Source organism: Calliphora vicina, chromosome 5 (assembly GCF_958450345.1).
Source record: "Calliphora vicina chromosome 5, idCalVici1.1, whole genome shotgun sequence".
In the NCBI taxonomy this organism is placed as follows: domain Eukaryota; kingdom Metazoa; phylum Arthropoda; class Insecta; order Diptera; family Calliphoridae; genus Calliphora; species Calliphora vicina.
Genome location: NC_088784.1, coordinates 73238783 through 73265144, shown reverse-complemented (window position 1 = coordinate 73265144; position 26362 = coordinate 73238783). Strand labels below are relative to the sequence as shown.

Here is a 26362-nt window from a genome sequence, read left to right as displayed (position 1 = left end):
TACCTGTTAAAAACTATTTAGAAAGAAGTGCACGCAGAGAAAAAATATAGTTGGGCATGGTTACTGTAACCATTTCAATATTGTTACAAGTTTTTTAACTATATTATAGTCACAGTAACCATTTACATGATTGTGGTAACCATAATATGGTTAACTTACGATTCACATGATTGTCTCAACCATATATATGGTTACAGTAAACATATATATATTTGGTGCTCTCGGCTTAAGGCTTATCATAATCTGAGAACAACATATTATGATAAAATTATTCATCATAAATATGGTTGCCACAAACATATATGTATATGTTTACTGTAACCATATATATGGTTAAGACAATCATGTGAATCGTAAGTTAACCATATTATGGTTACCACAATCATGTAAATGATTACTGTGACTATAATATAGTTAAAAAACTTGTAACAATATATAAATGGTTACAGTAACCATGCCAAATTATATTTTTTCTCTGCGTGTGGTTGGGAAGTTTCACCTCACCCGCCTTATAGTTCCGATCGATGCAGAACGCTCTCTCTGGGATACGCATTACTTAAGAACAGAGTATCAAATTAAATGTGTCATCTCAAACCTTATCCGATTTTGCACATATTTTCCGCATTTGGCATTTAGATGACGGAGATCAATTTTAGACCTTTAGAGGATCGAAAATTTAAATCACTTAATAGTAAAGGCCACCTTACTATACATACATACACATGGAAATTCTTCCAGTTGTTATTAAGACCTCAGTTGGACCAGAACTAATCTTGTAGTGGGCCTTCCTAATGTATGTATGAATTATTACTGCATGTTTTGTTTTAAATACCAAATGAATTCGTTTCAAATATTTTTATACGAAATGAATTCATTTTGTATACATATATTTTCAAAAAGACAAATAACTATTTAATAAATTCTTAATGCTTAAATTTATAGATTTAATAGAAACAATGTTAAATCACATTTACTCAAAATGTGCAGTAGTTATAGGACTTGTAGAAGTCAATCTAAAAAGAAAAATAAGAAAAGAAAAATAAAGTAAAGTAAAATAAAAGAAATAAATTTAAAATTAATTCTATGAATTTTGTTTAAAAATTAAAAGGTTATAGAAAACAAGTAACAGTCGTCAGTGTCGATGTTTATAAACCCTTCACAATTATTTATAAAAAAATAAATTTTATGGTTAAATTAGTTTTTATGTAAGATCAAGATGCAATTTTTTTAGTTTTCTTAAGTAAAAAGGTTAATTGAGGTTTAATCAAAAAAATATAAATAACTGTAAAGACACAGAATATAAATATATGGGCATTTTCACAGAATGTTCTATCGTAACAGGAAATATAAATGTTCATAAGCAAATGATTATATAAAGAAATGTTAAATTTTTATAATATAATGTATTTTCAGCTAATCTGAGTTGTTATCATGAGAAAATTAAACATTTTTTTTAGTAAACATAAAATACATGGTCGCTGGAAAGGTCTTTGAAATATCTACCATTAGATATCCATATTGTCTATATTAATAACTTAGTAAACCAGATATAGACTAGAAATAGTTCAAAAATCAAGGTTGTTCTGGGTTTTTCCATATATCTCAGCCATTTGTGGGCCGATTTTCTCAATTTTAAATAGCAACCGAACCGGGACTATAGCGGATATATTGAATGAATTTGGGGGCTATGGAAGGTTGATTTCAACATACAGACGGATAGACGGACATGACTACATCAACTCCTATATTTATAAAGATCCAGAATATATACATATATACTTTATGTGGTCGCAAATGAAAAATGTACAAATTACAAACGGAATGTTACTCATGGTGAAGGGTATAAAAATTAAAAGAGTTTGGACTCTTTCAAATTAACGGTAACATTTTCATTTGATTTTGTTCACGTTCCAATGTCGCGTTCCGGTACCTAAATCATCGTTTGTTATCAGTTCATCGAGATTGGTCTAATAAAATGGCTGAAAATTATTTTAATTCAAATCACAATTTTGTGGCTTTTACTAAAAAACCAGTTATTGAACATAATAATCACACTAAACTTTTTATTTTTATTTTCATATTTTTGAAAATTTTTAGTATTCCATATAAAAATATTACTTGGGGATGAGATTTAGATGTTTAGGCCCTAGAAACAGCTCAAGCAGCATTGAAAAATAATAATTAAAATAGAAATCACAATAAAGCAAAGTGATTATGCTTTATTGTGATTTCTATTATTATTATTATTACATTAGTCTAATATTTTACGCTTTTTATAGTTTATAAAGTTTTGAATTGAATTTACTTAACTAATCGATATTACAAACATGACGGTAAAATGTGTCACGTTACAAATGTCGCATACTAAAGGTTGTAAAACAAAAACACAATGCAAATATTTATTTCAATAACACTACTCTCAATAAATTCTCTAATTCCATTTTAATTTGAAAACAAGTAAGAGAGCTATATTTTTTTTAAATATTTATAGGTAAACAAAATTTATTTTTTTTTAATTGTTTTTCAAATTTTTTTTTTTTTGAAAAAAAGGTTTTTTAATTTTTTTTTAAAAAAGTTTTTTCCAAATTTTAAAAAAAAAAATTTTTTTAATTTTTTTTTTTTTTGGAAAAAAAATGTATGACAAAAAAAGTTTTTGATGAAAAAAAAATTCGGGTTAAAAAATATTTTTCCCGATTTTGACCCATTGTAGGTCCAACTTACTATAGCCTTATCTACATCTTTGCAATGGACTTTGAAATATCTATCATTAGATATCTATCTATATTGTCTATATTAGTAATCTTAGTAATCCAGATATACATCAAAAATAGGTCAAAAATTTTGCTCATATCTCCGTTATTTATGGACCGATTTTGCTGATTTTAAATAGCAAACTTCTCGAAAGCATGTCTGACAGAATTATTGAAGATTTGGATCCCGAAGATATCTGGGGTCTTCAGAAAATTGATTTCAACAGACAGACGGACAGACAGACAGACGGACATGGCCTAATCGACTCCGCTATCTATAGGGATCCAGAATATATATACTTTATAGGGTCGGAATTGAAAAATGTAGAAGTTACAAACGGAATGACAAACTTATATATACCCTTCTCACGAAGGTGAAGGGTATAAAAATTATGTTCCCTGATTTTTGCATTTTTTCTAGATTCATTCGAAAACGAGTTCTATTTTCGTAGCGTTAAATTCGACAAAACCTATCTATATCTTGTATAAAACATAGTGCTATGAAAATAAAATTGTTCATATTTCTTTATTTTTTGTTTGTACTTCAAAGGCTTACGAATGTCGCGTTCGTGTGTAAACATTTTAGGGTACTAAATGAATGTTTTTGGAATTACAAATCATTCATGGTGAAGGATACTAAAACATTAAATATTTGCGAAATATTAATAAGGATGATAATTATAAATAGAAAATAACTTATGTTTATTTTTTTTAACATATCACAGTGGTTTAGAAACATTTTACACTTGGAAAGATCTTGTACACTTGGAGATATCTAAATGAAAGAGCCTTAGCGCTTCTTTGATTGATTGATATATTGATTTGTATTTACATGGCTTCGTAGTTGAAAAGGGAGCCAGTGATGGGCTCCAGAAAGTTGTTCACCTATTTTATTAGACGAATGCCTAGAAATTTAATATTTAGATAGTGCTTGAAAATATCTACAAAAACCGCTTAAATGTGTGGGTAATCTGTTTTAGATCGAGAGATGTATTTGTTTTTGGTATTCAGGACCACCTACTGTTAGAAATTTTTTTAAAAATTTCAGTTCTATTTCTGATAATATACTAATATAAAATTAACCCTCCGTTACTCGCAACTGATCTGGTTGATACAGGCAAAAATTTTTTTATTGTAAATTTTTTTAATCACCCTAAACTTTAAGCTATTTTTTGATAAAATAATATTTTGACTGCAATTTCTTGTGTATTACTCTTTTAAATACATTGCATTTATTATTGTTTTTATGTTTTCGAAATAAAAAGTGAAGAGCTTTTTTTCAAACGCACCTTTTTTATTGATATCAATTTGATACATTGCGACTAGTCTCATTTTAACATGATTGCGACTAACGGAGGGTTAATATACCCTATATAAAGTTACAAGCATCCAAATTAGAAACATGCTAAATGGTGTTTTTTCCCGAAAAATTCTTCATATTCCTCTGATACTGGCTCACATACTTTTTGTCTATATTTCTGAAAGATGTCATAAAGTAAATATGTGTTAAATTAAAATTTGCTCATTTAAGGAAACATACCCCCTCATACCTCAATCTATCGTAACTTGGAAAATTTTGAAGAAAAATTTTAGATTTATCTAAAAATTTCTAAAAACGCAAAGCCCTGATTATAAAAACAATATAATTTTTGTATGGCCTTATATGTAATTTAAATAAATCAATAGTAAATAAAATATAACACTCTAAATCAAACACAGGCAAACACAAACATTTTTGAAAAAACTAAATTTTTAGAGCATCTTTTCCCAGTTATAGGAACTTTGATAATTAAGTAAAGACACAGGCAAAAATAATCAACCCATTCAATTTCTAAAGCATTGATGCCCATATGATAGCATAATTGTGCAAGCTAACCACACACTTATTCTCTTTTGTTAAGTCGTCACTGAGACAGCGACGAATGCACATGCTAAGCGGTGTATTGATATTTGTTCATGACCACTGAAATAAATATTTGGATTGTTTAATATATTTTGAACTTTAAAAAAATCATTAAAGTGTTGTTGTGTTTTTTGTCATAATTTACTTCTGTGTACAATTTTTTCAGATTTTAATCAAAATAACATAATAAAATAATCAAAAAAATGTACTTTATTAATATAAATTTGCCCAAAATTATTAAAATCGAACTCTTAATTATTGAGCTATTATAATATATAGCAGACAATTTGACTGTTAAGACGGTTGACTTCAATATTGTTAACAAATAAAGTCTTATAAGTACTGACATTTTTTTTTAGTTCACTAAACTTTTCTTTCAATGGAGTTCTCTTTCGATCACCAACACAAATACAGTTTTAGCTTTGGGCATCCCTGTTCTGAAGTTTTCATTAATACCAAATAATTGTACAAAATATCTGTCCCTGGAGACTCTAAAAATTGCCTTATTTCGAAATTTTGAAAGTACAATAAAAAAATTCGAGAAAAAATTTATTTTTGGTATTTTTTTTAAATTTTGTATGTCCAAAGTGACCATTTTGGAGGCCACCCAATAGCTCTGATTCCAACTACGAAACCATGTAAATACAAGTCATCTTAGAAACACCTTAAAATGTCTCCAAATATTCAGAAACTTCCGATTATTTCCAAAATAAAATATTTCTAAACCTCTGTGCATTTGTATATAAATTTGTCCTTTCATAACTCTAAATCCACGAATGGGAATAGCATTCTTGACCCATTGTAGCGTATAATAAACTTAGTTTGCTAAACAATTTTCATTCAAGAAAACTTTATTCATAATTTGTAATATTATGACATTTTGTACAACGTCTTCCTCAAAACAACTGTTACGGAATACACAATGCAACAATATACAATCTACTATGTAACTCAAAAGAAACAAAACAACAACTAACAATGAATGTCACATACATCCAGACATAAATAATAAAATGGGAAATACGAACAACAAGTGCAACAACTATTTTTTTGTTGTTGTACAACAATAAAAACAAGACTTCATTCGCCATGTTTGATATTGTATTGTGTGTAAATATGTATTGGTTGAATGCAGGAATTTTGTATGAGTAAATGTGAGTGAGAGTAATCATGATAGTGAGAATGAGAAAACGATACAAATACGGTGCATTTGTTGTTTGCATTGTCTACTAATAAAGCTACAATAAAAGCAACAAAAACTAAGCTAGTGATTAAACAGAGAAACAAATTTTGTTAAAGAAATAGAAAAAGGAAGAGTGCGAGTACAAGAGGAAAAGGAAGAGCACAAAGTATCACATAGAGTAAGTGTAAAAACAGCTGTAGTATGTAGTTACTTTGTGAAGTTATATTTTAAAATAAAGAAAATAATGAATATTTATGTTTTATATACATTCGTTTTACATTTACATATCGCTCATTTGCTGGATCGTCGTTATAACTCAAAAAATTTAATTTTTTAAGGAAACTAATATTATGGTCCCATTTTGGTCAATAACATCTGGTTAAAACTTTAATATGAACACACAAAGGGCAAAGCACAACTAAAATAATACGTGATTGAAAGTAATAGACAATAGATTATGAAATTAGGACTAAATTTGGGTTTTTCGAATTATGACATTGTTGCAGCAAATGAGCGATATGTACAAAGTGTAATTTGTGTGTTTATTATAATGTAAAATTTGTGTAATTTATTGCAAGCAGTTAAAAGTACCTACCGTAAACTTTCAGTTCTTGATCTTTGTGAATAGTCTTTGGATAAACGATGTCTGTAATAGAGAGAAAACCAAAGAAAAATACAAATTATAATAATTTACTAAAGAATTTTTTTAATTAGTAATTTAAAGCAGATATCCTAAGTAAGTATGTGTCATGCATGTAATAAATTCTTGTTATTTCAAAAGTTATTTTATTATATTTCGCAAAAGTTAAGAAGCTTGAACACTAGCGTGTACAAAAATTTAAGCAAAATATAATAACGTTTAGAGTTTGCACATTTCAAGTTTTGAGTCCAAGTTTGCAAACAAACTACTTAAATGTGGAAATAATTTAAATTAAAAATAGCTTTTACATATATTTCATTCACCCAAAAATTTTTAAATATTAGAGTTCGTCACTTCATTTGTTTTTCGGGTAACATAATTTTTCTGAAGGTTTTTGCGTAAATAAAAATAATGGCGTCATTTTTTTTTGGAAAATTTTCACTCCTTGTAGTGGTTCAACACACCTAAAAACGCGGATTTTGATCATATTTTTCTGTAGATCAAAAACGTTTGAATATATTGCAAATCTGATTTCACCAGTCGATTCTGCATGAAAAATTAATACAATTGATGTTGTGCACGACGAAAAGGCATTTTAAGCTTATCAAAATGGTACCAATATTTCCTTTCCAGCACAACCTGTTAAAAAGTTATGTGGCTTTAAAAATGTTTTGTTAAGGCAAACTAATGAAAAAATTTCTAAACTTTTTTTTACAAATTATTATTTTCTTGTTAAATAAATAACTTTGAAGCCTAATAACCAGGGCAACCAAAAATATGCAATATCATATTTTTTGCTGTGCATCGTATAAACATATGAGTTAGTTATTTATCCGTTTCAGACAATTATAAGAATTTTGGCATCGATTTGTTAGTGCATATTTTTGCATATTTTGCTCTTTACTGCATATTTTTGCATATATTGCGTTTTATAGCATATTTTTGTATATTTAACTCATAACTGCATATTTTTGTGGCATAATTTCTTTATTTTCATTATTTTGTTTTCTAAATATAATTTTATTGCTTGTATTGTAATTTTTCATTTTTATATTTTACAATTTTGTTAAGGTCCAATGATAATTTGCCTAAGCTACTTAAAGAAAAAATTAGAGTACCCGTAATCGACTTATCTTCATTAAATTTTCATTGACTTAAGGGATCTTAGTTATATTTGAATTAAATTAAAAATATTACACACAAATATCAAAATCTAACAAATAGTAAAATCTTAACAAAATGTTGGATACATTTAAAAAAAAAAACTTAAGGTGGCTTGAGACAGTTATAGTTGGGCATTAACAGTTTACCACTAATGCAAAATTAAACAACTTTTCAGCAAATTAAGATCTATCGAAAATATCACGTTCAAAGCACGTTGATAGATTTACACAAATTGTAACAAAGATATTAGGAAATCATTAAAAAAACAATCAATTGATGAGAAAGGAAAAAAACATAGAAAATGTCACGGTATTTTGAGTTCCAGTAATAAAAATGCAAAAAATGTTTTTTTATTTTTCCGCAGTTTTAAAGAAAACAAATCATTTTACTATTGTAAGGCTTTATGATAATTCTGTTTAAATTTTGGAAATCAAATTTAGATGTTAATCTTCATATATGATGAATGCTCCAAAATCCAATGCAATTTTTTACCAAACAATTACAAACGCTCTCTAGTGATTTCGAAACATAATTCAAATGATAATAAAGTAGATTTTAAAGAAATTCTTGATATCCTCTCCCTACAATATTATGCAACTAATTACTAAACAAACTTTTATTTACTTCTTATATTATTTTAAAAAAAAAACATTGAAATCAAACAACAACCAACTATTTTTAAGTGCATATTTTTTATATTTTAAGAGCATATTTTTCATTTTTAAGTGCATATTTTATGCGCATAAAACACTTTTTTTAGAGCATATTTTTGGTTGCCCTGCTAATAACTTTTTAATGGTTAGTGATAGAAATTAAATATTGGTGCCGTTTTGCTAAGCTTAAAATGTGTTATCATCGATCATGTTTAAAAAAACTAAAATTCTATTTTTTTATGAGATTTATGCCCCCTGTTGTGGGTTTTTGGAACTATTTTTAAGGATTCAAAAAACATCAATTGTATTATTTTTTGATGCAGAATCGTCATCATTGCGTTGAACCATCACAAGGAGTGTACATTTTCAAAAAAAAGGACGCGATTATTTTTATTTACGCAAAAACCTTCTGAAAAATTATGATACCCGCAAATCAAATTTTTGAAATTAACTCTATTAAATATAAAAATTTTCTGACGCAAAAAATCATAAACATTAATGGATATCTCAAATCACAAATTTTACATTTTCAGAATTTTTTTCAATGAAATTTAAAAATTAAAAAAAATGTTTTCAATTCTAATAAATACTTTAAAAGGATTAACAATGTATTAGATATTTAAAATTACAAAATTGTAATTTAGCTATCAAAAGAAACAATTTAATTTAATTTCAAAACTGTTCCTACGCTAATCCAAAATTTATAGAAATGCTAAAATTGGTATTTACATTCCTTATACAGAAAAAATTATATTTCAATTCAAACATTTATCACATATTGAACTGGTTTCATTTTTTTCATAATTGAATTAAGTGTTCCTGTGCTCAAAAACAAAATTTTCTGATATTTTCTATTGAATTTTTAGTTTTGAATTTGATAATTTTGACAATTGAATATACAATTTTCGTTATTGGTTGAACTTTACCCCCTGTCTATAAATGATAAATTTGTATCATGATAAACGTCAAACTTTGTCTTGGCAACAAACGTCATTAATTGTTATGATAAATATTTGTCAAGTATAGACCCAGCATTAAGTACAAAAATTATTGAATAGATAATTTTCGTAATTGAAAACACAAAAAATAACAAAAATGTGTTTTCAATTACGAAAATTATCTATTCAATAATTTTTATATTTGAAATTCATCCAATAACAAAAATTGTGTATTCAATTGTCTAAATTATCAAATTCAAAACTCAAAATTCGATAGAAAATATCAGAAAATTTTGTTTTGGAGCACATGAATACTTGATTCAATTATAAAATAATTGAAACCAATTCAATATGTGATATATATTTGAATTGAAACGGTTTAAGAAATAGTTTTTTCTGTGTATTTAGCTTTTATTGAAGACATTTCTTTTTTATTTTTTGAAAATGTAAAATTTCGAATTTGAGATATGCTTGAAATTTTATGATTTAAAATTACAATGCCAAAAAATTTTTATATTAAAACATCTATGATAGAAAAACTAGTTTTAAATAAATTGTTTTTCAATAAATAATTTTTAATTTTTTACCTTACTCAAAACTTCAAATAAAGTGTGCAATGTTATTCGATTTTGACACAATTTTCAGTATTTGATTTGGGAGCATCGAAAATCTCCATTGTAAGGTCCGCCCTATTGTATACATCTCTATCATTAACTTATTTCTAAATAGTATTTCATGCTTTTAATTAAATAATTTAAAATTCTTCTTTAAACATTCAAGGATTTAGCTTGAATCGAAATTTAAATAATTTTACATAACTTCGAACCACAATAAATTTAACCAATAATCTGTTGTTTTTGTTTTGTTTAGCCGTGTTACATCATGAATTGTTTTTATTGTAAAATGTAAAAAAATTGATTTGCCTTTAAATACATATACACTAGGGTGGCCCTTAATAAACGAAAGTTGGATTTTGGCCATTCTCACCCCCCAGTTTGGTGAACATTAGTAAAAAAATCATCCTGAAAAAATTTTAGGTAAATCGGTTGGGGTTAAGACAGAGTATATTTTGAATTATCTGGACTATAATATTCTGAATAGGTTTTACTTAAAATTCATAAGAGTAAGGAAATAGAGCTCATTGGCCTAAAAATTGCCAAATAATTGGTTTTTCTCGAAAATTTCAAAATTTAAATCGCAGGTACGGAAAAACTATAAGAGATATTTTCATAATTTTTTCACATTGTTATTCCCTATTATACTCTTAATAAATCCCAATGAGATGATCAAAAAATTCTGAAATTTGTTTAACAAAATTTTTAAAAATTTGAAAATGGAGTTTTGAAACTGCCGTTAAAAAAATTAAATTTTTTTGTTCATACCTAAGAATAGGTTAACGGTATCCTACGAAGACAAAAACTCATATACAAGTAAATATGGACATATTTTAAGTAAAAATGAGCTTTTATTTTAATATTTATCAAAATATGTTAATTTTGTTCCTACATTTCATGTTCTAGTGGCCTGAGACACGTTAATGGCCTGGCGAATTTTTAATAACTTTAACATTTTTTGACCGATTTCTGTTTTTTATGTCTCATTAGAACGACAATTACGTACACATTTCGATTCTTTTAAATTAAATTACAAAAGTAATTTTTTAATGGCAAAATTTTTACAAAAACTGAAAAAAATGCATTTTTTCCCCTTGTAAATGCATCTCAAAACTTCAGAGGGCTTGCGGCACGTCTTAACCCCAACCGATTTACCTAAAATTTTTTCAGGATGATTTTTTTGCTAATGTTCACCAAACTGGAGGGTGAGAATGGCCAAAATCCAACTTTCGTTTATTAAGGGCCACCCTAATATACACATGTAGTATATACGTAAATAAAAATCAAATTAAGTCATGTGAAAACATTTCAAAATTTATTAAAAATCTCCAAACAAAATAACATTCCAGCAGTTAAGCAAGTAGTCAATGTATATCCCTTATAGACAGTAATTGTCTGATCACTTGTCTGACTTCAATTTATATATGTTGGGTCATTTGAAAAGTATGTGCTATTTGTAGTGCAGAGAGAAGTCAATTGGTTTCATTATATATCCAGGTAATCTATGGAGAAATCAATTGTCACTTAAGTGTCTCTAAGTAATCTTGAGTGTAGTCACTTTAAACGTTTATTACTGCTCTTTAAAAAGTAGTTATTTTAACCACCAGAATTAATATTTTGGAGAGTTGTCGTAGTAGGGTTTGTTTACAAGCAATCGGATATTTGACTGTCTATGAGATGTCTTTTTAAGAGACTATTTTAGAACAATTAGCAACCGTATATGTTAAAATAACTAGTTATGTAGGAAGCTAGTAAGGTAACTAACTCTATGTAACAGGTATGTGAATCCAATGCCTTGACTATTTTGGACCAGCTATCAGACAGTCTCATTGTAATCCAAAAGGTTAAAATAACTACTTACGTAGATAGTTATGTAACTAGTTGTCATTATAGGTAAATTCACTAGATCGAGACAGTCTCCTAGTACTTCTGGGATATTTTGGGCCACCTACTCTAATACACATACACATATATTTATGTTTGTATGTGTGTATATTAGGAGTGCCCATTTTTATATATAACAAAAAACATTTATTTTTTTATTTCAAAAATGGTTTCTTCTATACAGAGCTTCGAACAAATTAATACAATTTGAGCTTAATTCTAACATTAAAAAGTTATTAGGAATTAAAAAGAATCAGCATTTCATTCCATTCATAATAATTCATTCATCTAATTCTTTAGCTTAATATATAGGCTTCTATTTAAATAGAATTCATTCGTTCATTTAAAAATGGAATTAATTCATTACAGAATTCATTCATATTTTGATTGATTAAATTTTTGTTTATTCAAATCTAATACAAATTAAATTAAAATATTTTTCTTCACTCAGTTTTGTTTTGCGTTTGATCATTTGCAAAATGAATTGAAAAAAAATTGCTTAAGCCTTTTTGTAAATGATTTGAATTAAAGAATAATTTAAGCATTCAATTCCTGTTTTAAGCTGTTTTGTATTGAATTTGAATTCAAAAAATGTTAATGATTGTAAAAGGAATTTTGAATTTCCCGGCTCTTAACTGAAAGGGCAACGAATCTACTGTCAACAGGCATCTGTCAGTTGACTCTTGTCAAAACTTCAACAAGCTGCGTCATTTAGTTAGTGTTTGACAGCCATTGATAGCGTACTACCGCTTGACTTGAAGAGAAAATACAAAAAAGTGAATTTAGTGTGCTCATTAAGCCTTATTTTATGTGGAAAAAACCTCACTCAAACCAAGGCTAAGCTTGATATACACTATATAAACTCTGCACCATCAATTTCAATGGTACAAAAGTTGTGGCCGTACAAGCACGGAAAATGCAGAACGTTCCGTACGCCCAGTTGAGGTCACTATACCCGAAAAAAATTGAAAAAGTTACGAAATGGTGTTGGATGATCGGATATAGTTCGAAATTGAGCCATGCTTAGGAAGCCAATTTTGAATGATTACTTGTGTATATAATGCTTTCCGAAAGATGGCTGCCTCGTTTGCTCACAGATTTAACCCCGAGTGACTATTTCATGTTTCTAAACCTGAAGAAATAACTCGGCGGAGATTTGACTTCAACGATGAAATCATCTCACAAAAAATACCTATTTTATTGAACAAATCTTATTCTTTGGAATGAATACAAAAATTGGAGAAACATTGTACAAAGTACATAGAGCTCAAAGGAGACTATGTGGAAAAATAAAATAACTAAATATATTTTTTAAGATCATTCACAATAATTTAAATTGGTTTGCTGATTCATTTGATACTGCTTAACTTTAGAGCATGATTTTCCATGCTCAAAAAAAAATGTTCCCCACATTTATGAATTCTATTATAGACTTTTGAGCAAAATCGGATAACGTTTTATTACGAGTTTTCAGTCGAAGTTGCAATATTTTTCAATATATTTCAAAAATGTTATATTGAAAAAAATTGTTATTAAAACCTTTTTCAAATTTTTTGAAATTGCTGCTTGAGTAGTTCGCAATGATTTTGCAAGTTCTTGTTGAATTTTACAACAATCTTCATAGAGTAATGTCTTCAATTCTTGTTCTTCAAACGTTTTCGGCTGATCTGGGCGATCTTTGTCTTTGTGGCACTTTTTTTTCAAATTAAAGAAGTAAAGCTAAACTTCCCGCATATGGCGCTTTGTTGGCACAAAAATCGACAATTTCGAAGCAAAAAAAAAATGTTGTTTACATATAAGTTATTAAAAACAAAAACAACTTTAAAAGATACGCCATCTATTGTAAATCCAGCATTTTCAAGTCATCCAATAAAATGATAATCTGTGGTCAATTTGTGCAATTCATCAAAGTTAGAACTCTAGTTTATATTTAAGCATCTATTTGTAAATGAAATACAAAAACTATTATCCAATTTTGCCCAAATTTTCAGCATTTTAGATTTTGGCAGCATCGAAAATCCAAAAACTGAAAAATAAGGACCAACCTAATGCACACATTTGAAATGAAAAAAAATTACCACCCCCCTTCCGCCGCTCTAGGGATTGGTTCAACATTAAATTACAAACAAACAACAATACAATACAATTTGAATAAACATTAGATTAGAAATTAACTGAATTAACAAAAAAAAAACTGAACAATAGCAACAGAACAACAGAAACCTAAAAAAAAACCAAAACAAAAATAAACACAACACAAAAATAACTTACTTTTATATTAAAAAAGGCGGTTAGATTTCAAATTAAACAAGTAAAAGTGCTATATTCGGCTATGCCGAATCTTATATACCCATCACCTTTGTTGCAGATGCATTATTATTTTTTATAAGTAGTATATATGTATGTACATTGCCCACTTTCAGCGTACAGCATCCTAAATTTATCAAGAACACAAAAAACAACAACAACGCCAAACGAAACAAAACACCAAAAGAAAAAACAAAATACACAAGCCAATGAAACCAACACACATCCAAACATACGTTTAATTGTATAAAAAACAACAACGCCAAAAGAAACAAAACACAAAAGAAAAACAAAATACGCAACGCATGCACATCCAAACATACGATTTGTTGCTTTTTTGTAAAAAAAACCAACACACAACCAAACAAACGTTTAGTTGTATAAAAAACAACAACAACGCCAAAAGAAACAAAACACAAAAAAAAAAACAAAATACACAAAACTTGCACATACAAACATACGTTTTGTTGTTTTTTTGTCAAAGCATGCAATACATTGTGTTTTTTGATGAAATTTTCAGAGGTTGTCTCGGATTTTTGCTCATATCTCCGTTATTTATGGACGGATTTTGCTGATTTTAAATAGCAAAATTCTCGAAAGTATGTCTGACAGAATTGTTGAAGATTTGGATCCCGGAGATATCTGGGGCCTTCAGAAAATTGATTTCAACAGACAGACAGACAGACAGACGGACAGACAGACAGACAGACAGACAGACAGACAGACAGACAGACAGACAGACAGACAGACAGACAGACAGACAGACAGACAGACAGACAGACAGACAGACAGACAGACAGACAGACAGACAGACAGACAGACAGACAGACAGACAGACAGACAGACAGACAGACAGACAGACAGACAGACAGACAGACAGACAGACAGACAGACAGACAGACAGACAGACAGACAGACAGACAGACAGACAGACAGACAGACAGACAGACAGACAGACAGACAGACAGACAGACAGACAGACAGACAGACAGACAGACAGACAGACAGACAGACAGACAGACAGACAGACAGACAGACAGACAGACAGACAGACAGACAGACAGACAGACAGACAGACAGACAGACAGACAGACAGACAGACAGACAGACAGACAGACAGACAGACAGACAGACAGACAGACAGACAGACAGACAGACAGACAGACAGACAGACAGACAGACAGACAGACAGACAGACAGACAGACAGACAGACAGACAGACAGACAGACAGACAGACAGACAGACAGACAGACAGACAGACGGACATGGCTTAATCGACTCCGCTATCTATAAGGATCCAGAATATATATACTTTATAGGGTCGGAAATGAAAAATGTAGAAATTACAAACGGAATGACAAACTTATATATACCCTTCTCACGAAGCTGAAGGGTATAAAAAATAACACAAACAAGCTAATTTAAACATTTTGTTTATAAATACATACATACGTACATGAATTAAATTTATAAAATGACCAAGAAATGAAAACAATAAGAAAAGGAAACAAATTAACAAAAAAAAAATAAATAAACCCAACTTAACTAAGGATACTAACTCTCTTTAATGGGAGGAAGATGAAGCAATATTACCTGCGATTCCTTTGAGAATTTCCACGTCTCAGGTTGCGATTGTCACGCCATCTGACTACACGATGACGCAGCGTTTGACGTACCTCTGAGTTGAGAAAGCAAAAGAATAAGGAAACGAAAAAACCCTAGAATGGGAAATAAAAATAAAACGGAAACACATTCATTATGCAACAATTAAACTAATCTCAGCAATGAATAAATTCCAATGAAGAGGGGGAAATTAATAGTATTGAAGTGTTGAAATACAGTAAAAGCTGGAATGAATTTAAACAATATGATATTAGCGATGTATCCAAAGAATCTCCTCTTTGAGATGGGCTTCTCAGAGAGAAAATCATCTTGGTTTTAGGAACAAAAAACGTTGTCAACATTAATATTTGAATTCTTTGGAATACTTTTTGAGTCTTCTCGTACTTTCTGTATTTTATTTAAATCAGTTTCTTAAATCTTCTAAAACTTTTCATGCCAATTTTTACTGTAATCACTCTATACTGATTCAACGTTTTTTTCATAATACTTACTTGGGTACTTATTAAGAAGGCTCTTGTAATTTCAAATAAATTACGACTAATGCCCTGTTCCGGTCCAACCAATACCAAAAGGTATGTGATGCCAAACAATGGTATCAATACCAATAAAGCTTTCGAGGCTTTATGATATTGTCTTGTCTCCAAGGTATTGGCAGAACGTAATTTCGTTATAAGCACCTGCAAAGAAACACAAAAAGAGAGAAAGAAATAAAAAAACATTAAGATCCTAAACATGTTACAAAACCCAACCGGATATAAGCAAGAAAAGAGCTTAAACCTCACAGATACTTTTCATATCCGGCTGCAAAACAGATAAAACAACTTAAACTAAAGTGATTTTTTCTATTTTGAGTATAAAACTCTTTCAGTGTAATTCAGGGGATTTTAAAAGGAAGTTTTGCCGTTTTATGTTAGCTCACAAAAAAGGGTGTTAATAAATATTTAATTGTTAGGAAAGTAGGAAATTGTGTAAGTAAAACAATGTAAGAAAATGATGGCGTGTGCAAAGATTTTTTTTTAGTTTTAAACTTACCCACATAATGCGTATTAGAAATATTAAATTAAGTGTTAAAACCAACGAGGCAGGTCCTTGAAATATCCAGTCAATGTGAGATTCACGCATCCAGGAACATTCAATATCCAACTAGAAAAAATAAATGGAGGGCGTATACTTAATATTGCTTTAAAAAAATTGGTTAATATTAATCATACGTATGGGGTGTTTGTGACATTTAAAAGAGTTTTTTTTGAATTCTCTTAAGGACAAAGAATTTATTTTTCTATCGAAAATCACCAAAACAAATTTCATAACGGAATGAATTTCTACTTAAACTGTACATAGACAAAATTATTACTATTTTTTCTCCAAACGAAGCTTTATTTGAATTTCAAATACAAAAGACTTAAAGTCGATTTTAAGCCCATAAAGTTGACTATTATTTTAAACTAGCTGACCCGACAGACGTTGTTCTGTCCAAATTAAAAAAAGCTTGCGTTCAATTTGTGAATTTGTGAGAAGCGTTTTGAAATGGGTAAAAATAGTTAAAAATATAGGCCACAGAATAAAATACACATAGAAGTGCTACTGAGAGACAAAGAACCTAAGTTTGTTGTCAAAATCCTAAGTCTTGCAACAACAAAATACATGTAAAACAATTTACATTAGGCCGGGTCGATTTGTATGGACGATCAAAAAGTAAAAAATCGTATAGCAGAAACGCATTCTACGGAAAATTCTAAGAAATTTTCCCCAAGAAACCGTAGGTCTAAAATCAAATCCTATCTTGCGCATTTCGTCTTTTATCCAATAAAAAAACTATTAAAAAAAATATGTATTGAAATATCATTGGATAAAAGATAAAATGCACAAGATAGGATTTCATTTTAGTCCTATGGTTTCTTGTGGAAAATTTCTTAGAATTTTCCGTATAATGCGTTTCTGCTATACGATTTTTTACTTCTTGATCGTCCATCGAATTTAGATATTTTGAGTTTTTATATAAAAAAATCTATTTTTGGCCAGAAATATGAGTGATCACAAATCGAGCTCCTTTTCTTGATTAAACGCTTATTGACCAAGTTATTAGCGATTTTAGATATTGTGAGTTTTAATATAATTAATCGAATTTTGGTCTGAAATATGAGTAATCACAGATCGATGTATTTTGCAGGTGTATTTAATAAGTGGGCGTATTAGTGGACGTGGACAATTTTTATTTCTATAAAAACTTTTGCGGACTATTGCGAACATTAAAAAAATTTAATTAAATCGGTCCAGGAGTTCTGCTATTTTAGATAAATCGAAAAAAGTAGACGTAAAAGTGGGCGTGTTTTTTTTTCCTTCCGTAAAAACCTAAGTTGGACTATGAGCAACATTTAAAAAAAAATTTCTTTAAATCGGTACGGCCGTTCGCTACTGATGCAATTACCAACGAACGACATTTGATGTTTATTTATATAGATTTCGTACCATTAAACGAAATTCAAATATAATTTAAAAGGTTGTTTTATTATTTAAAAAAACATTCACCCTAACTATGAAAGAAATTTTAAAGTTAATTTTTGTTAAAGTCGACTTTATTTTAAAACAATTTTATTTGATTTAATAAAGATGTTGAATTGGTTTACGTATTTGTGAAAACAGAAGCAATATAGAAAATACAAATTGTGTAAAATGAAAACAAAATATTGTCTTATGTCCATATTTTATGATTCTTTCAAGTTTTTAGGAGTTTTAATAATTTTTTAAATTGCCAGGCTCATAACTGAAAAAGCAGCACCGCTCCTGTCAACAGGCATCTGTCAGTTGACTCCTGTTAAAATTTGAACAAGCTCCGTCATTTATTTTGTGTTTGACAGACATTGATAGCGGACTACCTCGTGACTTGAGGAGAAAATGGAAAAACGTGAATTTCGTATGCTCATAAAGCATTATTTTTGTGGAAGAAAACTCTCACTGAAATAAACGCTTCAGTGTTGGAGAAATCGAAAATAAGACATGATAAAGAATATCCAATTTGTCAGTTATTTTTTTTAGTTTTTTCTAAGCATATAAAATCCTCTTTTATACCATTGGAGTCCTTTTTGGACTTTTTAGATTTTAAACACTTTTAATAATTTCGATAAGTTCTGATAAAAACTCGTTTCAGTAGTGTCTCCAATTTCGTCTATTATCATTTTCTCATCCGACAATTACATCTAAATTAAATATATCAGTTATTTACTCACTAAACATATTTCTTGAATGTATGTAATTTTACTTTGAAATTTGTATTTGAATTAAAATGGAAAATTAAAAACAAAACAAATATGTTAAAGAGCAAAAAAAAGAAATTTCGGTTAATCGGTTAACCGACACAAATTAATCGGTTTATTCATTATTTGAAAATGGGCAGTTTTGAATTATTCGAACAGTTAACCGACAAAAATTAATCGGTTAACCGATTAACGGTTAACCGATTGAATACCCTATTATTTACATAGACCAGTGACTAATTCATATATCCCCAACGTAAGATGACCATGCCTTCAAATCGATCTTGCAGAATGTCGAATATGGGGTGAGCTACATATGTGTCACGTATAATCCAATATAACGGTCTACGTTGCACAGTGGCGGCTATAGAACATATGAAGTTACAAGAATCAACAATTTCATGTGCCTCCAAAAAATCAGATTTTTTGTTCAGAAGATATAGCCCTTCAAAGTTGATTGATTTTTAGTGTTCAAAAAAACAGACCATTTAGATAACTAGATAACGGATTGTCATTACTTTCTATTGATAGATTTATTTATTAAGAAAATATTAAAAAAAAAATAATTTACTGTTTGCTTTGTGTTGGTCCAGGTAAATCAATATTGACCAACTATCCAATTTTTTTAATATTTCTCAACTTTGATGGAAAATAAAAAATATAACTTCTATTCAAAATAAATTCTTTGATTATTGCTTTACTTAATGCAAAAATTTCCAGCAGCCCGTCCTTGTCCCATTTTTGGTAGATGTAAAATTTTTAAAAATAACATGGTTCCAAAAATGTTTTTTCATGAATTTTTGGAAAATTTATGGCATATAACCTTAAAATACCTTCTTTTACGAATTGAGATCAATATTTTACAAAAAATTGGAAAATAAATTTAAAAAAAAGCAAGTAAGGAAGTATGGTCGGTCAAGCCCGACCATATAATAGCCTACACTAAGTAAAACATCAAAAACATTTTTCTTTTAAAATTTCAATAATTTATATTTTTGAGTGATTTTCGGAAGTGGGCCTTATATGGGGCTATGACCAATTATGAACCGATCACCATGAAATTAGGTCGTGTGATTTATGTCTATATTAAAGTTAAGTATGTTGAATTTTGTGTGTGTACAAAAATTTTTAAGCGATTTATGCACATTAAAGTGATTTTCGGAAGCGGGTGTATATGGGAGCTATGATTAATTATGGACCGATCGTAACAAAATTTGGTGACATGAATTTTGTGTATATAAAACTTATTTGGAGCGGAATTTGTGTAGATACATATATAAATAAAACATTTATGACTGATAAAGTCCAATTTCGGGAGGACATTTGTATGGGGGCTAGATGAAATAGACCGTCCATGAGTCGAAAAAATAATATGTAACAAATTTCATCGAAATATCTTCAAAATTGCGACCTGTATTCTGCGCACAAAGTTTACATGGACTGCAAGCCAGCCAGCCGACCAGACGGACGGACATCGTTTAATCGACTCAGAAAGTGATTCTAAGTCGATCGGTATACTTTAAGGTGTGTGTTAGACTAATTTTTTTTTTTGGGCGTTACAAACATCTGCACAAACGCATAATACCCTCCCCACTATTGTGGTGTAGGATATAATTAAATCTTTTTTGGAATAATTTTAAATTATAAAAGACCTTTAAAAGAAACATAAAAAATAAAAAATTTTTAAAAATATTTTATTACTTCCATAAAGTTCATTTTTCCACAAATTTCAACTTTGCTAATCCATAATTAGGTACTTAAAAAGCGTAGAACCCCTTTCAAACACTCATTTCATAGGCTGATCAATTATCTATCATATCGTTAGCTTAGTATGCAAACGTTACAAGTCCACTTTTGATTGAAATTAAGATTTTGATGTTGAAAGATAGTAAAACATAAGGTTTGTTGATTTTTCAGGGATACACAATGGTGCCAACTCCACAAAAATAAAAATAATAATAAGTCCAGCAAAAAACATTGAATATGCTATTTAAATCTACTTTTTCAATACTAATTTGAAGATTAACATTCTTAGATATAATCACTATAGTATGGTTACACAGTTCACTGTAAAATAAAAATATGAATAAATTTCGAAGAAATAATAATAAACAATTAAGAGAGCTATATTCGGCTGTGCCGAATCTTATATACCCTTCACCAAATTATACTTCAAAATAAAAAAATTAAATATTTTTAGGTGAACAAATTTTTTTTTTCAGTTGTTTTAATTTTTTGGAAAAAAATTTTCGATTTGTTATTTTTAAATTTTATTTTTTTTTTGGTGAAAAAAAAATTCGGATTAAAAAATATGTTTTCCGATTTTGACCCATTGTAGGTATAACTACTATGGTCTTATATACGTCGTTGAAAAGGTCTTTGAAATATCTATCATTAGATATCCATATTGTCTATATTAATGACTTAGTAATCCAGATATAGGTCAAAAATCGAGGTTGTCCCTATTTTTTCCTCATATCTCAGCCATTTGTGGACCGATTTTGCTGATTTTAAATAGCAAACTTCTCGAAAGCATGTCTGATAGAATTATTGAAGATTTGGATCCCGAAGATATCAGGGGTCTTCAGAAAATTGATTTCAACAGACAGACAGACAGACGGACATGGCCTAATCGACTCCGCTATCTATAAGGATCCAATATATAAGGAAGTATATACTTTATAGGGTCGGAAATGAAAAATGTAGAAATTACAAACGGAATGACAAACTTATATATACCCTTCTCACTAAGGTGAAGGGTATAAAAACTAATTTATTTAAGATTTTGAGTTATTTTGTTTTACAGCAATGAAATAAGACTGTTTTTTGTTATGTACTTAAATAATATAAAAAAATTTGTAAAATAATAAAACGAGAAATTAAAATTTATTATAAGAAAATGTGCTAAGTCCAGCCAAAAAACACAAAATCATAAAAATCAAAAGAGCTAAGTCCCTAAAAATGGGAGAGAACTGCGTTTACAGATCTAAAGAATATTGAAAAAAAAAAAATTTAACGTCTCTCCTGTAAAATTTAAAAAAATGGGAATTGGCACGTTTGCGTACTAAGCTAACGATATGCCTTTTACAGTTTTTGATTATGTTGTACAAGGTGGCCCAAAAGTAAACTTCTTGGCTCTAATTAAAAAAAAAATTAAAAACTTTGATTCTTCTTGTGGATTATTTTTATTTGGTCTTTTAAATTTTTTTACATCAAGTCGAGAATATGATGTCATGTAAATGGCCGCCGCCACAGTTGATTGTCATTTGAGCCCTTTTTATGGCAATTTCCATCACTTTGGCCAAAACTTCTGGCGATAGGTCCTCACATTCTTGACGGATATTGTCTTTAAGAGCTGCAAGAGTCTGAGGCTTGTTGACATAAACCCGCGACTTCAAAAAGCCACACAAAAAGATGTCTGGAGCGGTCAAATCAGGCGATCTTGCTGGCCAGTGCAAATCGCCAAAACGGGAGATTAGGCGCCCGGGAAATGCATCCTTCAGCATATCGGTTGTGTCACGTGCAGTGTGTGCCGTTGGAACCGTCCTGTTGGAACCACATGTTTTCCAATCCCAATTCATCAAGTTGCGGCAAAAAGAACTCGTTGATCATTGCTCTGTAGCGCTCAACATTCACACGGATTTTCAGTGCCTCAGAAGCGTAAATTTTGCTTATTTACGTACCCGCTAAGATGGAAATGGGCCTCATCACTCATGATTATTTTTGATGAAAAATCATCTTCCTTATTGATCAAATAAATAGTCAGCAATATTCCGCGCTCTGGAGCAGTGTAGCGTAACATTGTTTATTTACGTGTATTTCGCATGTGTTTACTACACAAATGTCAAAACAGAACTGACATTAGGGGCCAATCGCAAAATTTATAGCATTTTCTGATAGGAGGATTACTTTTGTGCCACCTTGTATAACATTGTATCGTCTGAAACAATATTTTCTTTAGAATAGGAACAAATTTCATAATATATCCAATAGAAAATCTTATGTAAACCAATATGTACTATAGAACGTGTTGTGTTTATAGGAAATCTTGTGTATAAGTAAATTTGTTGTTCATACGAAAAATCCTGTACATATTAACAGCATTTTTTATAGAAAATCTTGTATAAAACAGCATTTTTTAAATAATATTTTGTGATTAATACCATTCTCTACAGACAATTAAAAAAATATTTTTCTCTATTCCAAATTTTACTTCATTTCGCACTACTTTTTGTAGAAATCGTAAAAGTTGTTATAGAAAAACTAACATAACTTTTGAATCCATGTGAATCCCTATGAAGATATGTAATTTTTATAAAATATTTGTAAATATAAACCAAATTCTTTCATAAGACAAATACGAATTAACATCGATTAGATCGACATAGCTAATTTTTCAACAAAATCTACATTTTTATATATCCAAGGATAAAGAAATGTTTCCAATTGTTAATGTCCTTTTGCTAAGAAGATATATAATTTTTATAAAATATCTGTAAATATAAAACCGAATAATTTGAAAAGCCAAGACGTTAAAATCGAATTACGGATTCAATCGTGAACATAGCTAATTTTTCAACAAAATTTCACATTTAGAGAGCTATAAAATACCTGTTTTGAATTTAAGTAAAATCAATGATGTTAAAAATCCATCCTGGTTCGAAAAAAAAATGAAATTACCCATATTGCATAAATAAATAGTTTAATGACAACATTTTGCATGATTTATTAAATTTTGATTTTATCATTTATCATCCGCAGCATTTACTTTATAATATAGTTCCTATACCTATATTATGATGTCGCATGAACATGATTTTCATCTTAACCTTGAGGTTACTCGACGGAACTGCTTGCAACATCATTAGCAGTAGGAAAAAAATATTAGAAAACATGAGAGAAAAACGCACAATACATGAAAAAATTAAATTAACCCTCTAAGGCACGTGCACATGATACGAGTACATACAGATGCCAAGATGTTTAATGCTGGCATACAGAGGAAGTGAAAGTAGCAGATGAGCCTGGATGTATTTATATTCATATGAAGTAGACATAAGTATGAGGATTTAACATGCAACATGAATTATATGAATAATAAGAACAAGCATACATTTGTGGATTTGTTAACCGTATTAGCGAATAGTAAGCAGAGAATATGTATGTAGAACCGGGGAGTTTTATACGAAGGGAATTCAAATTCAAATATGATGCCTTAAAGTTTCAAGATTGTAGAATGTAAAGTATTTGAACTCATTTCATTATGGAACTTTCCACCAGCTATATTGACAACTTAAAAGACAAAAGATTTGTAAATTAGGGTGATTCTTATATTTTGTAATTTCTACATTTTTCATTTGCGACCCCACATAAATGAAAAAATTCCCAAATAACTTACATACATGATTCATACATCAATATATCTCGAATTCTTCCGGCTATTTAAAATCGACAAAATCGGCCCACAAATGGCTGAGATATAAGCTAAAAACCGGGACAACCTCGATTTTTGGCCTATTTTTGATCTATATCTCGATTACTAAGTCATTAATATAGACAATATGGATATCAAATGATAGATATTTCAAAGACCTTTGCAACGATGTATATAAGGTGTAAGTTGTACCTGAAATGGGTCAATATCGGGAAAAATATTTTTTAACCCGAATTTTTTTTCATCATTTTTTTTGGAAAATTTTAAAAAATTTAAAAAAAAATTGGAAAAAAATTTTATATTTAGTTTACCTTAAAAATTAATTTTAAAGTATAATTTGGTGAAGGGTATATAAGATTCAGCACAGCCGAGTATAGCTCTCTTACTTGTTTGATTTTCGATATTCCCAATATGTTCTCCGCCATCTAAAAATTAAATGCTTGCAATTTCAGCAAAATCAGATAACGTTTAGGTGTTGCACATTGTATTGTTTAGAGTTTTGAGTCAGAGTAGCAACATTTTCAACAAGTTTTTGGAAAAAATTCAAAATAGTTTTTACATTTTTTTAACACTGTGATATAACTGTGCTCTAATTTGACACTTTTTTCTCTCAAGCGGGTCATCGATTCGAGTATTAGTGGTTGAGTTGAGCCAAACTATTTTTAGGTTAGCTCTTTATATCAGTATATCCCCATTTTCTCAAATCTCTGGTTTTTATACCCTACACCACCATAGTGGGGAGGGTATTATGCGTTTGTGCATATGTTTGTAACGCCAAAAAATATTAGTCTAACACCCACCTTAAAGTATACCGATCGACTTAGAATCACTTTCTGAGTCGATTAAACGATGTCCGTCCGTCTGGCTGGTCGGCTGGCTGTCCATGCAAACCTTGTACGCAGAGTACAGGTCGCAATTTTGAAGATATTTCGATCAAATTTGGTACATATTATTTTTTCGGCCCAAGGACCAAGCCTATTGAAACTTTCTGAGTCGATTAAACGATGTCCGTTCGTCCCTTGGTCCTTGGGCTGAAATCGGTCCTATTGAAACTGGCTGAAATCGGTCCTTTATTTGACCTAGCCCCCATACAAATTTCCTTCCGAAATTGGACTTTATCGGTAATAAATGTTTAATTTATAAATGTATATCCACAAGTTGCACTCCAAATAAGTTTTATATATACAAAATTCATGTCACCAAATTTTGTTACGATCGGTCCATAATTAGTCATAGCTTTCATATAGACCCGCTTCCGAAAATCACTTTAACGTGCATAAATCGTTGGTATACTCACAAAATTCAACATAGTAAACTTTCATATGGACATAAATCACACGACCTAATTTCATGGTGATCGGTCCATAATTGGTCATAGCCCCCATATAAGGCCCACTTCCGAAAATCACTCAAAAATATAAATTATTGAAATTTTAAAAGAAAAATGTTTTTGCTCTTTTACTTAGTGTAGGGTATTATATGGTCGGACTTGACCGACCATACTTTCTTACTTGTTTTAGCTCTGAATTGTATTCAGCGATGAGGCTAACTTTTGGCTTAATGGGTTTGTTGATAAACAAAATTGTGGCATCTGGAGTGAGACCAATCCACAACAGACCCTACTGACTCTAATTACATCCAGAGAAATTATGGCATCATTGGACCTTATTTCTTCAGCTCCCATTACGGTCAATGCACTATGGTCCCAAATCCAGCTTGCATGGAAGTTTAAATGTGAAAGTGTTCGCCAAAGTGTGTATTTTGATTGTATATTCATATTACGCAAGCATTTTTCAGCAAACTTCAACAATTGTCATTTTAATTTAGCACAATTTTTGATTACCCGTACCGAAATGCTTTCGTATTGGACAACAAACGGGCACAAATATGATATACTAATAGAGTGGGTTCTTTAAAAAAAATCAATAAAAATCTGAATATTAATAAAAATCAAATAAAACAAAATGTATATAACTTTCTTTTATATATAAAAAAAATAGTTCTGTTTGGATAC

The 26362-nt window shown here is 29.6% G+C and overlaps 1 protein-coding gene across 1 annotated transcript in view; it reads right to left on the bottom strand.

The window, feature by feature from the left end:
- Window positions 1-472: 472 nt before the first annotated feature.
- The window catches only part of Dh44-R2 (Diuretic hormone 44 receptor 2), a 132393-nt gene continuing 106503 nt past the window's right edge, over window positions 473-26362 (bottom strand). The window contains exons 9-13 of the mRNA XM_065513465.1: window positions 16693-16803; window positions 16152-16337; window positions 15631-15755; window positions 6432-6482; window positions 473-1013 (exon numbers count right to left, since the gene is read on the bottom strand). Of these exons, the coding sequence (XP_065369537.1) occupies window positions 971-1013; window positions 6432-6482; window positions 15631-15755; window positions 16152-16337; window positions 16693-16803 (516 nt within the window). The 3' untranslated portion in view covers window positions 473-970. The remainder of the gene's footprint in view (window positions 1014-6431; window positions 6483-15630; window positions 15756-16151; window positions 16338-16692; window positions 16804-26362) is intronic.